General features: G+C 46.6%; 1 protein-coding gene across 1 annotated transcript in view; it reads left to right on the forward strand.

Annotated features, from left to right (window-relative positions):
• akap6 (A kinase (PRKA) anchor protein 6) overlaps positions 1 to 17,883 on the forward strand; it is a 385,428-nt gene that overhangs the window by 357,686 nt on the left and 9,859 nt on the right. Inside the window, exons 20-21 of the mRNA XM_056296282.1 lie at positions 2,452 to 2,544; positions 5,288 to 5,440. Of these exons, the coding sequence (XP_056152257.1) occupies positions 2,452 to 2,544; positions 5,288 to 5,440 (246 nt within the window). The remainder of the gene's footprint in view (positions 1 to 2,451; positions 2,545 to 5,287; positions 5,441 to 17,883) is intronic.

Here is a 17,883-nt window from a genome sequence, read left to right on the forward strand (position 1 = left end):
AGTAGTAGTGTTAGTAGTGTGAACCCTACTCATATTGTTATTACAGTTAACACTACTTTATTACTACTTGTGTTATTACAGGTAGCACTACTTTATTATTACTTGTGTTATTACAGTTAACACTACTTTATTATTACTTGTGCTCTTACCAGTAGTAGTGTTAGTAGTATGAACCCTACTCATATTGTATATTACAGTTAACACCACTTTATTACTACTTGTGTTATTACAGGTAGCACTACTTTATTATTACTTGTGTTATTACAGGTAGCACTACTTTATTATTACTTGTGTTCTTACCAGTAGTAGTGTTAGTAGTATGAACCCTACTCATGTTGTATATTACAGTTAACACCACTTTATTACTACTTGTGTTATTACAGGTAGCACTACTTTATTACTGCTTGTGTTATTACAGGTAGCACTACTTTATTACTACTTGTGTTCTTACCAGTAGTAGTGTTAGTAGTATGAACCCTACTCATATTGCACATGTCAGAAGCAGAGGTTAAAAAGTGGTTTTAAGTGGCTAAACACGAGGAGGAATAAGTCAAGTTTAAACAAGTGTCTCAGTAAAATACAGAAAGAAACTGATCATCAGAATCAAAGAGAGGTGAAAGCAGCAGATTTGGGGTTGACAGCAGGTAAAAGAAACACGCCATGTAAAAACTGCTGCTTCTGAAGTGGTTTGCTGGAGACGTGTGTGGGATGTGGCAACCCTGCAGGTCTAAACATGAACATGTGCAGGTAATGAAGACATGCCGCGCTAGTTTTCTGGACATCCAGTTTGAAATGAAGCTCGGCCCGTCCTGCCGTCTGCCACGGCTGTGTGATGTGCATCACTCAGGCTCCTTCTGTTGTTTAGAGCAAAGTAATACCTCCTCCCCCCCGTCCTGAATACATTTATTTATTACACACACACACACTGATCTTGTCCTCTTGATCCTGTCAGGTGTGCTCTGTAGCCTCCATCTCTTGTTTAGACAGCCAGGCAAGCAGCAAATATGCTAAAATAGAGGGGGGGGGGAGAGGGAGTGGGAGGGAGAGAGAGGGAGGAAGGGAGGGAGAGAGAGAGAGAGAGAGGAAGGGAGGGAGAGAGAGGAAGGGAGGGAGGGAGAGAGAGAGAGGGAGACAGAGAGGGAGGGAGAGAGAGGGAGTGGGGGAGAAGGAGGGAGAGAGAGAGAGAAAGAGGGAGAGGGGAGAGAAAGAGGGAGGGGGAGACAGAGAGGGAGGCAGAGGGAGAATCCCATTTCATTGCAACAGTGTTTAATATTTATTGGAAAAATGTACAGAAAGTGTAGAGGAGGTCTTTTGTGCGAGTGGTCAGGATTAGCATAAATAGTTTGGGGCTCTGATGTGTTTAGAACCTGCTGCAAAGGAGCGAAACTGTGTCCCCCTCTTATGTCACACACACACACACACACACATGCAGAAGTTTGGGTCTGAAACTCTATCGCATAAAACTTGGTCCTTGTTTCAGGACACAGAAGAAAAAGACGTAGACAACATCCTGAGTGTTGTGCTAAAACGTTGCTGTTGGTGTGATCAGAAACAACATCCTGAGTGTTGTGCTAAAACGTTGCTGTTAGTGTGATCAGAAACAACATCCTGAGTGTTGTGCTAAAACGTTGCTGTTGGTGTGATCAGAAACAACATCCTGAGTGTTGTGTTTAAAACGTTGCTGTTAGTGTGATCAGAAACAACATCCTGAGTGTTGTGCTAAAACGTTGCTGTTAGTGTGATCAGAAACAACATCCTGAGTGTTGTGCTAAAACGTTGCTGTTGGTGTGATCAGAAACAACATCCTGAGTGTTGTGCTAAAACGTTGCTGTTGGTGTGATCAGAAACAACATCCTGAGTGTTGTGCTAAAACGTTGCTGTTAGTGTGATCAGAAACAACATCCTGAGGTGTTGTGTTAAAACGTTGCTGTTGGTGTGATCAGAAACAACATCCTGAGTGTTGTGCTAAAACGTTGCTGTTAGTGTGATCAGAAACAACATCCTGAGTGTTGTGCTAAAACGTTGCTGTTAGTGTGATCAGAAACAACATCCTGAGTGTTGTGCTAAAACGTTGCTGTTGGTGTGATCAGAAACAACATCCTGAGTGTTGTGCTAAAACGTTGCTGTTGGTGTGATCAGAAACAACATCCTGAGTGTTGTGCTAAAACGTTGCTGTTGGTGTGATCAGAAACAACCATTCCTGTTCTGGATTCTTTCAAATCAGATGCTGAAATGAACTTAGTCAGTTGAAACTCAAAGTAAAGACAAGAAGATGAAACACATCTCTGAGAAAAGTCCCCCCACTGGCCTCATCTGCTGTTCCAAACAAACTCCCATTTTAACGAGAATATTCCACACAGTTTTTACCAATTTAACTCTCTCTCTCTCTCTCTCTCTCTCTCTCTCTCTCTCTCTCTCTCTCTCTCTCTCTCTCTCTCTCTCTCATTGCAGTCTCTGTGTATGGAGGTGCGAGGCAGACGCAGAGCGGTGTCCTCCGTCCTCAGACTCTGTCAGAAGCTGTTGCAACAAAGCCACCGCAGTATGGTAATCACCAGAGAATTATTATTATATTAATAACATTACTGTTGTTATTATTATTATTATCATTTCTTTCATGTTTCCTGTTCTGTAGAGCCGGGTCCAAACTATGGACCTGAGGCACTATAGGGCAGATGTCACTTGATTGACAGTACTGGTCGTAATATGTGGGATGTTCCGAGTAGGGTGATCTTCTGGTCTACATGGATGTTGGTGTTGCCTGGGATACGGTTGGTGAACTTTTCCATCCCCTTCTTCCTGAGTCCTAGAGCTCCGATGACCACTGGTGTTGTTTCGGTCTTCATTCTCCACATCCTGTTGACTTCAGTCTCCAGGTCTTTGTACTTGGTCAGGTTCTCTGTGACTTTCACTGAGGTGTTTTTTTCAGATGGTGTTGCCATGTCGATGAGCATGCACCTCTTTTGCTTCCTGTCCTTGATAACGATGTCAGGCTTGTTGGCTTTGATCTCTCCGTCAGTGTGGATGGACATGTCCCAGAGGATGGTGACATCATTGTTTTCAGTGACTGTTTTTGGCTGATGTTCATACCACTTCTCAGTGGTCTTGATCTTGTTACTCCTGCAGATCTTCCAGTGCAGGTATGCTGCTGCCTTGTTGTGCCTCTACATGTACTCGGTCTTTGCCATTTCCGGGCAGCCTGAGACAATGTGGTCGATGGTTTCTTCGTACATTCCACAGATTCTGCATTTTCATCTTTGATGATGCGATGGTGACAGGATCTGGTTGCCAGGCTCTGGTCTTGTGCAGCGATTATCAGGCCCTCCAGCTCTGTTTTCAGCTTAGTGCTCCTCAGCCACTGGTGTGCCTTTTGTTGGTCCACGTCTGCATCTTTCATTCTTTTTGGGTACTTCCCGTGCACTGCTTTGTCCTCCCAGGTTTTTTGCAGTTGCTGCTGGCCATGGTGTTTTGCCTTCTGCTTCACTCGTTTGGCATAGATGGTAGTTGCCTCATTTTCTGTTGGTGGGGTTTCTGAGACATCAAGATCTTTCTTGAACTGTGCAGCTTCTTTATTGATGGAGTAGATCTGATGTTTTACTATTTGGAGCAGTGGGTCATCTGTTTTGTCAAGTATACATCCAGCCCGATAGTGGTAGTCTTGAAGGTCAGTTCGAGATGGACTAGGCCTCGTCCTCCTGACGCTCTTGGTAGGTACAGCCTGTCAACATCTGCTTTCGGGTGTTGCATCTTCTCCATGGTCAGCATCTTTCTTGTCTTGGTATCTTGTCTGTTGATGTCGTTCAGTTTCCAAGTGATGATGTTGAAGCTGTATGTCACTACAGGTATCGCTAGTGTGTTGATAGCTTCAGTTCTGTTAGCCGCATTGAGTTCGCTCTTCAGTACCATACGCACTCTCCTATGGTACTCTTTCCGGATCTTCTCCTTCATGGTTGAATGTTGTATGCCGTCTCCTTTGTTCACTCCAAGGTGCTTGTATGTGCTATCTTGGTCTAGCTCTTTGATTACAGTGTCAGTGTCAAGGTCTAAGTCTGCAGTCTTGGTAAGTCTTCCTTTCTTGAAAGTGGCTTTGGCACACGTCGATTCCGAATTCCATCTTGATGTCATCGCTGAAGGTCTTGACGACAGTGTGTAGACCCTTCTGCTGATTGTCGTCCTTGCTAAACGTCTTGAGGTCGTCAATGTAGAACAGGTGGGTCAGTTTGCCATTCTGTGCTTTGTACCCCTAGCTGCTGCTGTTCAGTAGATTGCTGTGTGGTGCTAGTGCAAGGCAAAAGAGCAGTGGTGATAGTGAGTCCCCTTGGAAGATTCCGCTTCTGATCTTGATCAGTCTCGATGTTAACGACCCCTCTGCATGATGGAGATTCAGGGTGGTCTTCCAGGTCTTCATGCTCTCCGTGATGAATCTGACAGTTGTTGGGCAGACTCTGTAGTTCGTGAGGCTCTTCTCTATCCAGGAGTGTGGCATGCCGTCAAATGCCCTCCTGTAGTCAATCCATGCTGTTGACAAGTTCTTTTCTTTTTTTTTATTTGACCTCTTGCAATATGGCTTTATTGACGAGTAGCTGGTCCTTGCATCCATAGCTGCCTTTCTTACATCCCTTCTGTTCTGCTGGTAACAAGTTGTTTTTGCAGAGGAAGCTATAGGTCCTCTCTGTGATGATGGAGATGATTATTATTATTATTATCATTATCATTAATGTCATGTTGATAACAGTAGAAGTCATAGCAGTAGCTGTGTTATTACTGTCATTATCAGTAGTCGTGGCAGTAGCAGCATTAGATAGTAGTCATAGACGTATTAGTTGTAGTAATAGTTTTCTCAGCCAAATATTTTAACATAAAGGTAATATAACTTGGTAAGTTGCTCTCAGTTACACATATACACAAGTTGATACATCATCATTTACAATAATTATTGAAATTAAAGCTATGATGAGAGGTATAATAACAAATAACTATATGGTATTAGAGCTGATTTAATTATAAACAACATTCAAAGTGTATTATTGTAGTAGTAATAGTACTAATAGTTAGAGCAGTGGTATTTAATTCCCAGTACAAGTACATATGAGTCATTTGTTTGTTTCTTGGAGATTTGGTCGGGCGAGTTTTACGGATAAGGTCAGATTCATTTTCCATCTCAGTAAAATATGAAAGAATCACTAAAAAGATTGAAGCTTCTTAGTATAGAGGACACAACAGCACATGGAAACAATTGGATTTACTGTAAAACAACATTCAGGCACAAAGTTGTCACTCTCTTCCTTAGATGGGCCCCCTGGCGGAGGTAGGCTCTGAGGCGGAGCAGCACCGTGAGGCCCTCCAGCTGCTGTCAGTGAATCTGGAGAGAAGGTGGGAGGCCATCGTGATGCAGGCGATTCAGTGGCAGAACAGACTGAAGAGAGAACTGGGAGAACGACAGGTAAGAGAGAGAGAGAGCGCACCTCCCTTTGACAGACGAGGACACAGTATATTATACACAGTGTATTACTGTGTATTAACTCAACTTACCTTTGTTCACGTAGTTTGGTAATAGTGCTAAATTATTCAATGATGGGCATCCAGGTAGCATAGCGGTGTATTTTGTTGCCTACCAACATGGGGATCACCTGTTCGAATCCCCGTGTTACCTCCGGCTTGGTGGGGCATCCCTACAGACACAACTGGTCTGCAGGCGGGAAGCCGGATGTGGGTATGTGTCCTGGTCGCCACAGTAGCGCCTCCTCTGGTCGGTTGAGGCACCTGTTCGGGGCTCGGGGGAACTGGGGGAATAGCGTGATCCTCCCACGCATTACGTCCTCATGGTGAAACTCCCCATTGTCAGGTGAGAAGAAGCGGCTGGCGACTCCACATGTATGGGAGGAGGCATGTGGTAGTCTGCAGCCCTCCCGGATCAGCAGAGGGGGTGGAGCAGAGACCGGGACGGCTCGGAAGACTGGGATGATTGGCCAGATACATTTGGGGTAGAAAAGCAGGGGGGGGGGGGCATTCAGTGTTGTTAACCCAGGTAGGTTGCCTAACTGTATTTGCTACACTGCAAAGAAAAAGAAGGGAAAAAAAGAGGCTCGCTTATCGAGGTATTTTATGCATATTTCAAGATACTACTAATAATTTTTGTTCACCTTCCTGGCAGATATTATGGCTTGTTTCAAGAAAGTGTGTTTCTTTCATGAAAACGGGACTTGTTTAAGACATTTATTCTAAAAAAAGAAAGATGATCTTCAACAAATGTCTTATTTAAAGTTTTTTTCCCGTTCTGGCTGCGCCTTGTAGAAACCACACCAGCCTTCTGGAGTCAGGGAGGCTGCTGCAGGCCCGTGTGTTTCTGGCACAACTCAACTCTGGCAGAATCAAAATGAACAGATAGATGTTGTGGCCATGTGTTGTCAGCTCAACTGCAGCCCAGCTCTGTCCCGTCATGTGAAGAAGGGTCGTTTCTCTGCTGCTGATCTATGAACACACACTTAATAAACATAAACACCAAATCCCTGCATCCATCCATCCACCCATCCATCCATCCATCCATCCATCCACCCATCCATCCATCCATCCACCCATCCACCCATCCATCCATCCATCCACCCATCCATCCATCCATCCATCCATCCATCCATCCATCCATCCATCCATCCACCCATCCACCCATCCATCCATCCATCCACCCATCCATCCATCCATCCATCCATCCATCCATCCATCCATCCATCATCCAAACCACTTATCCCAATTGGGGTCGTGGGGATGCTCGAGCCTATCCCAGCAGTCATTTGGCGGCAGGCGGGGAGACACCCTGGACAGGGCACCAGGCCATCACACACACACACACACATTCACACCTAGGGACAATTTAGTACGGTGAGTCACATGACCTACATGTCTTTGGTCCACCTGACCTACATGTCTTTGGTTCAGCTGACCTACATGTCTTTGGTCCACCTGACCTACATGTCTTTGGTTCAGCTGACCTACATGTCTTTGGTCCACCTGACCTACATGTCTTTGGTTCAGCTGACCTACATGTCTTTGGTCTACCTGACCTACATGTCTTTGGTTCACCTGACCTACATGTCTTTGGTTCAGCTGACCTACATGTCTTTGGTCCACCTGACCTACATGTCTTTGGTTCAGCTGACCTACATGTCTTTGGTCCACCTGACCTACATGTCTTTGGTTCAGCTGACCTACATGTCTTTGGTTCGGCTGACCTACATGTCTTTGGCTCAGCTGACTTACATGTTTTTGGTTCACCTAACCTACATGTCTTTGGTCCACCTGACCTACATGTCTTTGGTTCAGCTGACCTACATGTCTTTGGTCCACCTGACCTACATGTCTTTGGTTCAGCTGACCTACATGTCTTTGGTCCACCTGACCTACATGTCTTTGGTTCAGCTGACCTACATGTCTTTGGTTCACCTGACCTACATGTCTTTGGTTCAGCTGACCTATATGTCTTTGGTCCACTTGACCTACATGTCTTTGGTTCAGCTGACCATGTCTTTGGTCCACCTGACCTACATGTCTTTGGTTCAGCTGACCTACATGTCTTTGGTCCACCTGACCTACATGTCTTTGATTCACCTAACCTAAGTGTCTTTGAGTCACCTGACCTACATGTCTTTGGTTCAGCTGACCTACATGTCTTTGGTTCACCTGACCTACATGTCTTTGGTTCAGCTGACCTACATGTCTTTGGTCTACCTGACCTACATGTCTTTGGTTCACCTGACCTACATGTCTTTGGTTCAGCTGACCTACATGTCTTTGGTTCACCTGACCTACATGTCTTTGGTTCAGCTGACCTACATGTCTTTGGTTCACCTGACCTACATGTCTTTGGTTCAGCTGACCTACATGTCTTTGGTTCACCTGACCTACATATCTTTGGTTCACCTGACCTACATGTCTTTGGTTCAGCTGACCTACATGTCTTTGGACTGTGGGAGGAAACTAGAGCCCCCAGAGGAAACCCACACAGACATGGGGAGAACATGCAAACTCCACACAGAGGACGACCCGGGACGACCCCCCCCCCCAAGGTCACACAAAATACAACAATAACAATTAGCCGGACTCCATGAAGCAGCAATAATTGGCAGCGCTGTCTTCGGGAGGGGGCGGAGTCGGCTTGTGTTCATCACATGAATGTGCCTGTGTGTGTGTGTGTGGGGGGGGGGTAAAAGCAGTGGTTCAGCCTGGATTCACCTTGTCAGGGAAGTGGCGAGGCGACTCCTTCCAGACTGCCGGCCGGAGAGATGCAGTTGGAGAACACATGCAGTACGAGGGTGGGTGTTTGAACTAAAATAGGGATCGACTGGCCACTAAATTGAGAGAAAAAAGGGAAAAATCAGAAATAAATAAATAAATAAACAACACAACATACCTGGCAAAATCAAAATAAAAATCTAGATGTTGTGGTCGTATAATGTCAGCTCAACTCCAGCCCTATTCACAGTGACACATCACCAAGTGTTAGCCAGCAGGTGTTAGCTAGCAAGTGTTAACTAGCAAGTGTTAGCTAGCAGATGTTAGCTAGCAAGTGTTAACTAGCAAGTGTTAGCTAGCGGAGAACAATGGCATCCATTACATGCCTCATTAGCTTGAGCGGACGTTTCATCTATCGTGAGGCTTAACAAAAGACACACTGCAGAAAGAGTGTAGCATGGTCACATGTCGTGTGTACATTTATACATCGAAACTGTAACTGGATTGCACTTCTAGCAACTTCGTAACACTTTTTTAGCCGTATTTGGAGTGAGCTGTATAGAACAACATACCAACTCTGTGGTCGTCATGTGAAGAAGGGACAGAAACGTTACTACCTAATGCGCTTAACCACAAAGTCACCACTAGGAGGCGCTACGTGAAAGATGCCAGGTTTGAATATGGGGAGCACAAGAGAAACTGCTGGGATCGGCTGCAGCATCCCCGCGACCCTGAGAGCAGGATAAGCGGTTTGGATAATGGATGGATGGATGGATGGATGGATGGATGGATGGATGGATGGATGGATGGATGGAGGAGAAACTCAATATATGAGGAAAAATAATTTAATGTATTTTGCTGAACTTCAACAAATTTATAACATGTAATTCTAATCTTTGTTACATCCAGTACAAAGTCCTTATAACGAGGCTTTAAGTCATGAAACAAGTACATCCCCCCTTTTCTCCCCCGTTGTACTTGGCCAATTACCCCACTCCTCTGAGCCATCCTGGTCTCTGCTCCCCCCCCCCCCCCTCTGCTGATCCGGGGAGGCTGCAGACTACCACATGCCTCCTCCCATACATGTGGAGTCACCAGCCGCTTCTTTTCACCTGACAGGGAGGAGTTTCACCGGGGGGACGTAGCGCGTGGGAAGATCACGCTACCCCCCCCCCCCGAACAGGCGCCCCGACCAACCAGAGGAGGCGCTAGTGCAGCAACCAGGACACATACCCACATCCGGCTTCCCACTCACAGACATGGCCAATTGTGTCTGTAGGGACGCCCGACCAAGCTGGAGGTAACACGGGGATTTGAACTGGTGATCCCTGTGTTGGTAGGCAACAGAACAGACCGCTACGCTACCCGGACGCCTGAATTCAGTATATTAACTCTTGCTCCACTCTTACAATTTTGAAATGGCATTAAAGTAAAGCGCACAATGACTTGTTTAGGACTTGGGACTGGCGTGCCCAGACTTGTGACTCGTTAAACAATGTCTTGGTCCCTAATCTGCATATCTTTGGTTTTTAATATTTTATTTATTTTTATTTTTTGGCTTCAGTGGTTCCAGTACAGTCAGCTCATCTGTCAGTCAGGTCCGTCCCGACCTGTCTCGGTCTTTTAGTCAGGTCTGTCCCGTCTCGGTCTTTTAGTCAGGTCTGTCCCGTCTCGGTCTTTTAGTCAGGTCTCTCATGTCTCGGGTCTTTTAGTCAGGTCTCTCATGTCTCGGTCTTTTAGTCAGGTCTGTCCCGTCTCGGTCTTTTAGTCAGGTCTGTCCCGTCTCGGTCTTTTAGTCAGGTCTCTCATGTCTCGGTCTTTTAGTCAGGCCTGTCCCATCTCGGTCTTTTAGTCAAGCCTGTCTCGTCTCGGTCTTTTAGTCAGGTCTGTCCCGTCTCGGTCTTTTAGTCAGGTCTGTCCCGTCTCGGTCTTTTAGTCAGGTCTGTCCCGTCTCGGTCTTTTAGTCAGGTCTCTCATGTCTCGGTCTTTTAGTCAGGTCTGTCCCGTCTCGGTCTTTTAGTCAGGTCTGTCCCGTCTCGGTCTTTTAGTCAGGTCTCTCATGTCTCGGTCTTTTAGTCAGGCCTGTCCCGTCTCGGTCTTTTAGTCAAGCCTGTCTCGTCTCGGTCTTTTAGTCAGGTCTGTCCCGTCTCGGTCTTTTAGTCAGGTCTGTCCCGTCTCGGTCTTTTAGTCAGGTCTGTCCCGTCTCGGTCTTTTAGTCAGGTCTCTCATGTCTCGGGTCTTTTAGTCAGGTCTGTCCCGTCTCGATCTTTTAGTCAGGTCTGTCCCGTCTCGGTCTTTTAGTCAGGTCTGTCCCGTCTCGGTCTTTTAGTCAGGTCTCTCATGTCTCGGGTCTTTTAGTCAGGTCTGTCCCGTCTCGATCTTTTAGTCAGGTCTGTCCCGTCTCGGTCTTTTAGTCAGGTCTGTCCCGTCTCGGTCTTTTAGTCAGGTCTGTCTCGTCTCGGTCTTTTAGTCAGGTCTGTCCCGTCTCGGTCTTTTAGTCAGGTCTGTCCCGTCTCGGTCTTTTAGTCAGGTCTGTCCCGTCTCGGTCTTTTAGTCAGGTCTCTCATGTCTCGGGTCTTTTAGTCAGGTCTGTCCCGTCTCGATCTTTTAGTCAGGTCTGTCCCGTCTCGGTCTTTTAGTCAGGTCTGTCCCGTCTCGGTCTTTTAGTCAGGTCTGTCCCGTCTCGGTCTTTTAGTCAGGCCTGTCCCGTCTCGGTCTTTTAGTCAGGTCTGTCCCATCTCGGTCTTTTAGTCAGGCCTGTCCCGTCTCGGTCTTTTAGTCAGGTCTGTCCCGTCTCGGTCTTTTAGTCAGGTCTGTCCCGTCTCGGTCTTTTAGTCAGGTCTCTCATGTCTCGGGTCTTTTAGTCAGGTCTGTCCCGTCTCGATCTTTTAGTCAGGTCTGTCCCGTCTCGGTCTTTTAGTCAGGTCTGTCCCGTCTCGGTCTTTTAGTCAGGTCTGTCTCGTCTCGGTCTTTTAGTCAGGTCTGTCCCGTCTCGGTCTTTTAGTCAGGTCTGTCCCGTCTCGGTCTTTTAGTCAGGTCTGTCCCGTCTCGGTCTTTTAGTCAGGTCTCTCATGTCTCGGGTCTTTTAGTCAGGTCTGTCCCGTCTCGATCTTTTAGTCAGGTCTGTCCCGTCTCGGTCTTTTAGTCAGGTCTGTCCCGTCTCGGTCTTTTAGTCAGGTCTGTCCCGTCTCGGTCTTTTAGTCAGGCCTGTCCCGTCTCGGTCTTTTAGTCAGGTCTGTCCCATCTCGGTCTTTTAGTCAGGCCTGTCCCGTCTCGGTCTTTTAGTCAGGTCTGTCCCGTCTCGGTCTTTTAGTCAGGTCTGTCCCGTCTCGGTCTTTTAGTCAGGTCTTTCCCGTCTCGGTCTTTTAGTCAGGCCTGTCCCGTCTTGGTCTTTTAGTCAGGTCTGTCCCGTCCTGGTCTTTTAGTCAGGTCTGTCCCGTCTCGGTCTTTTAGTCAGGTCTGTCCCGTCCTGGTCTTTTAGTCAGGTCTGTCCCGTCTCGGTCTTTTAGTCAGGTCTGTCCCGTCTCGGTCTTTTAGTCAAGCCTGTCCCGTCTCGGTCTTTTAGTCAGGTCTGTCCCGTCTCGGTCTTTTAGTCAAGCCTGTCCCGTCTCGGTCTTTTAGTCAGGTCTGTCCCGTCTCGGTCTTTTAGTCAGGTCTGTCCCGTCTCGGTCTTTTAGTCAGGTCTGTCCCGTCTCGGTCTTTTAGTCAGGTCTGTCCCGTCTCGGTCTTTTAGTCAGGTCTCTCATGTCTCGGGTCTTTTAGTCAGGTCTCTCATGTCTCGGTCTTTTAGTCAGGTCTGTCCCGTCTCGGTCTTTTAGTCAGGTCTGTCCCGTCTCGGTCTTTTAGTCAGGTCTCTCATGTCTCGGTCTTTTAGTCAGGCCTGTCCCATCTCGGTCTTTTAGTCAAGCCTGTCTCGTCTCGGTCTTTTAGTCAGGTCTGTCCCGTCTCGGTCTTTTAGTCAGGTCTGTCCCGTCTCGGTCTTTTAGTCAGGTCTGTCCCGTCTCGGTCTTTTAGTCAGGTCTCTCATGTCTCGGTCTTTTAGTCAGGTCTGTCCCGTCTCGGTCTTTTAGTCAGGTCTGTCCCGTCTCGGTCTTTTAGTCAGGTCTCTCATGTCTCGGTCTTTTAGTCAGGCCTGTCCCGTCTCGGTCTTTTAGTCAAGCCTGTCTCGTCTCGGTCTTTTAGTCAGGTCTGTCCCGTCTCGGTCTTTTAGTCAGGTCTGTCCCGTCTCGGTCTTTTAGTCAGGTCTGTCCCGTCTCGGTCTTTTAGTCAGGTCTCTCATGTCTCGGGTCTTTTAGTCAGGTCTGTCCCGTCTCGATCTTTTAGTCAGGTCTGTCCCGTCTCGGTCTTTTAGTCAGGTCTGTCCCGTCTCGGTCTTTTAGTCAGGTCTCTCATGTCTCGGGTCTTTTAGTCAGGTCTGTCCCGTCTCGATCTTTTAGTCAGGTCTGTCCCGTCTCGGTCTTTTAGTCAGGTCTGTCCCGTCTCGGTCTTTTAGTCAGGTCTGTCTCGTCTCGGTCTTTTAGTCAGGTCTGTCCCGTCTCGGTCTTTTAGTCAGGTCTGTCCCGTCTCGGTCTTTTAGTCAGGTCTGTCCCGTCTCGGTCTTTTAGTCAGGTCTCTCATGTCTCGGGTCTTTTAGTCAGGTCTGTCCCGTCTCGATCTTTTAGTCAGGTCTGTCCCGTCTCGGTCTTTTAGTCAGGTCTGTCCCGTCTCGGTCTTTTAGTCAGGTCTGTCCCGTCTCGGTCTTTTAGTCAGGCCTGTCCCGTCTCGGTCTTTTAGTCAGGTCTGTCCCATCTCGGTCTTTTAGTCAGGCCTGTCCCGTCTCGGTCTTTTAGTCAGGTCTGTCCCGTCTCGGTCTTTTAGTCAGGTCTGTCCCGTCTCGGTCTTTTAGTCAGGTCTTTCCCGTCTCGGTCTTTTAGTCAGGCCTGTCCCGTCTTGGTCTTTTAGTCAGGTCTGTCCCGTCCTGGTCTTTTAGTCAGGTCTGTCCCGTCTCGGTCTTTTAGTCAGGTCTGTCCCGTCCTGGTCTTTTAGTCAGGTCTGTCCCGTCTCGGTCTTTTAGTCAGGTCTGTCCCGTCTCGGTCTTTTAGTCAAGCCTGTCCCGTCTCGGTCTTTTAGTCAGGTCTGTCCCGTCTCGGTCTTTTAGTCAAGCCTGTCCCGTCTCGGTCTTTTAGTCAGGTCTGTCCCGTCTCGGTCTTTTAGTCAGGTCTGTCCCGTCTCGGTCTTTTAGTCAGGTCTGTCCCGTCTCGGTCTTTTAGTCAGGTCTGTCCCGTCTCGGTCTTTTAGGCTGTGTTAGAAAATTGCTCACACACAAACGTTTTCATCCTCGCAAACGAGGCCGCACGGGAAATGACATTTCATGTGTTTTTCCACTTGGCACCACACAAGGCCACGCCCGCCTGCCTGCCTGCCTGCCTGCCCGCCTACCCGCCTGCCTGCCTGCCTGCCTGCCTGCCTGCCTGCCTGCCTGCCTGCCTGCCTGCCTGCCTGCCTACACAGACGGCAGACAGGAGGGGCGTCCCTGAAGCGTACAGCCAGAAAAATACCGCCGTGACAAATCGAATCAGGTTGAAACAGGCGCTGCAGCTTACAAAGACAGATGACATGTGGAGTCGACGGCTCGGCACATGTGAAACTTGTATGTGAATATAAGCAAGTGTGCGGGGTGAGGTATGGCTCTGAAGGGAGCCTTCCAGGGGTGAGTTATTCCGGCCGTATGACGGCACGGCGCTGAGTGCTTTATTAAGTTGATGTGGCGTTGGGCACGCGGCTGTGGAGGAGTGTCACTGTTATGGATTCATAATAGTGATGGATATGACTCCATGGACCACACATGCTAGAAGTTGGGGGTGCATTTGGATATAAGATGACGGCTTCGGCAGTTTAACGCATACAAACGCACACACACACACACACATACACACACACACACACTGGGAGCTTCCTGGTGTGTGCCGGGGAATAATTGACGAATAGTGACATGTTAAAAGGAAATTTCCACAGTTTGTATGTGGATGTCCAATCAGTGTTGATGGCAGATAGTCAGTTGAAGCAGTAAATTGCTCATCACGTGCTATACGGACCAGGACATCCGAGTTCTCCTGGTCCCGGAGCTGTGCAGCAGTGCCTACCTGTACCAGGATGCATTGCACGAACTTTGTTTTTCTTTTCATTTTTCACCTTTTCTCCCCAATTGTGTCCAGCCAACTACCCCCCTCTTCCGAGCCGTCCCGGTCGCTGCTCCACCCCCTCTGCCGATCCGGGGAGGGCTGCAGACTACCACATGTCTCCTCCGGTACATGTGGAGTCACCAGCCGCTTCTTTTCACCTGACAGTGAGGAGCTTGTTCAATTTTCAAATAAATATTCAGTATACTGCATGTTATACTTTGACAAGACAACATCCACATCAGTCCCAACAAGCTTCAGGGTCAAAGGGTCCATTGTTGGCTGCATTGAGTTTAGCAGCATTATTACACAAAGGCTTGCATATCACATGGTCACGCCCGTCCATTGCTTCGTCCACATCAGCATGCCCTCTGTACTGATGGTTGGGGGAAGGATGTTTGGCTCTGATGTGATGTACGACACAAGATGATGTGGTTCCCTCTGCCAAGTTTCCGCCCTTGTAACAGCCACTCAAAAAAAAGAAGATAAGCAGCCATACGATGTTGTCTGCAGAGAGCAAAAGTTACTATACTAGACTATACTACTACTAATCTTAGTTACTATACTAGACTATACTACTACTAATCTTAGTTACTATACTAGACTATACTACTACTAATCTTAGCTATTGATACTAGACTGTACTGCTACTAATCTTAGTTACTATACTAGACTATACTACTACTAACCTTAGTTATTGATACTAGACTGTACTGCTACTAATCTTAGTTACTATACTAGACTATACTACTACTAACAATCTTAGTTATTGATACTAGACTGTACTGCTACTAATCTTAGTTACTATACTAGACTATACTACTACTAACAATCTTAGTTATTGATACTAGACTGTACTGCTACTAATCTTAGTTACTATACTAGACTATACTACTACTAATCTTAGCTATTGATACTAGACTGTACTGCTACTAATCTTAGTTACTATACTAGACTATACTACTACTAACAATCTTAGTTATTGATACTAGACTGTACTGCTACTAATCTTAGTTACTATACTAGACTATACTACTACTAATCTTAGCTATTGATACTAGACTGTACTGCTACTAATCTTAGTTACTATACTAGACTATACTACTACTAACAATCTTAGTTATTGATACTAGACTGTACTGCTACTAATCTTAGTTACTATACTAGACTATACTACTACTAACAATCTTAGTTATTGATACTAGACTGTACTGCTACTAATCTTAGTTACTATACTAGACTATACTACTACTAACAATCTTAGTTATTGATACTAGACTGTACTGCTACTAATCTTAGTTACTATACTAGACTATACTACTACTAATCTTAGCTATTGATACTAGACTGTACTGCTACTAATCTTAGTTACTATACTAGACTATACTACTACTAACAATCTTAATTATTGATACTAGACTGTACTGCTACTAATCTTAGTTACTATACTAGACTATACTACTACTAATCTTAGTTATTGATACTAGACTGTACTGCTACTAATCTTAGTTACTATACTAGACTATACTACTACTAATCTTCGCTATTGATACTAGACTGTACTGCTACTAATCTTACTTACTATACTAGACTATCCTACTACTACTAATCTTAGTTACTATACTAGACTATACTACTACTAATCTTAGTTATTGATACTAGACTATACTACTACTAATCTTGGTTACTATACTAGACTGTACTACTACTAATCTTAGTTACTATACTAGACTATACTGCTACTAATCTTAGTTACTATACTAGATGGCGAAACACACAAAAATGCACCGACTACCTATTGTATTGTTCTCACATTGTTTTAAAAACCCACAATGCACAGAGGCGGAAAGTATCTGTGACATATCTCCTGCCGTTTTCACAAAGGTCCAACTGGGGTAGCTGCAGGTTTTAAAGCTCCCCTCAGGTGTTTGTGTTCTTCTTGTTGGGCCTGAGTGCTGCTGGGCACATTGTCAGCTCTGTGTTGCAGAGTTCTGATGAGGGGAGCTTTAAAAACCTGCGGCTACCCCAGTTGGACCTTTGTGAAAACTGCAACACGTTCCAAAAAGACCAACCAGGTGAGCGACGAGGAGAAAAGGAACAGAAGGAATAGCACAGTCATCCCGTATGTTTCTGGGGTCTCCGAGAAACTCAGGAGAATTTTCAACAAACACCGCATCCCGGTATACTTCAAACCCAGCAACACACTCCCACAAAGACTGGTTCATCCCAAAGACCGTGTACCACACACCCGGAACAGCAACCTGGTGTATGCTGTACAATGCAATGAGGACTGCACTGACCTATACATAGGAGAAACCAAACAACCACTACACAAACGGATGGCCCAACACAGAAGGCCAAACTCCTCAGGACAAGACTCAGCAGTCTATCTACACCTAAAGGAGAAGACACACTCCTTCCAGGACAGCAACGTACACATTTTGGACAGGGAAGATAGATGGTTTGAAAGAGGGGTGAAGGAAGCCATCTATGCGAAACTGGAAAAACCATCCCTCAACAGAGGAGGAGGTCTGCGACACCACCTATCTCCCACTTACAATGCCGTCCTTTCATCTCTACCCAGGAGACTCAAGAAGCCTAGCCTCCAAAGAACAGCAGTCGGTCACTAACGGCTCCAACGACTCTCATGACCACTGAATAATGAAGTCGAAACTAACACCCCCAACGACCGTCGCTGCTAAACAAATGCAAATCAATAGCTCCGATAACGACGGGCGCAGCTGGACATCGGAGCACAGGAGAGCCACGCATATCAATAGCTCCGATAACGACGGGCGCAGCCAAACATCGGTACACAAAAGAGCCACTCATATCTATGGCTCTGACAACGACTCCTAGAGGATAAATTCTGAGTCTCATCACCAGCCAGTCAGACTAGCTTGGTCTAGTCAGAAAGGCACCTCTTCACGGATATATACCAAGTCCAGTTGCACTTGATTCAACTCCTTTAGATAACCATGACGACCTGGATGAATGAGAACATTCACAGACAACAGAAAACAGTCCATTTTGTTCTCTTCATGAGAACGCTACCTTCTAATCCTGTGAAGGTCTAGTGTGTAGATGTGTCTGGTTCACATACAGAGAGAGACAGAAACAGACCGAGAGAGACAAAGGGAGACAGAGATAGATCGAGAGAGACAGACAGAGGGAGACAGAGAGAGACAGAGGGAGAGAGAGAGAGAGGGAGGGAGGGAGGGAGGGAGGGAGAGAGGGAGGGAGGGAGGGAGACAGAGATCTGGCTGCTTTGGTGTACAAGTGAGTGATTCTGCTCAGCGCAGCAGTATGAGCGTGTGCTTGTGTTTCTACATGGCATGTGAAAAGCTTCTCAGACTAAACCAGGAGCCTTTTTTAACATTCAGTTTTCACTTTGTGTTTTTTTACTTCTGCCCTTTGTTAGCGTAGCGTCGGCTAGCTTTCAGCAGGAGCGCGTCTGTCTGGGTGCTTCGGTTCTGCGTCTGTGTCTGAAGTCGTGTTGGAG

Source organism: Lampris incognitus, chromosome 16 (genome assembly GCF_029633865.1).
Source record: "Lampris incognitus isolate fLamInc1 chromosome 16, fLamInc1.hap2, whole genome shotgun sequence".
Classification (NCBI taxonomy): domain Eukaryota; kingdom Metazoa; phylum Chordata; class Actinopteri; order Lampriformes; family Lampridae; genus Lampris; species Lampris incognitus.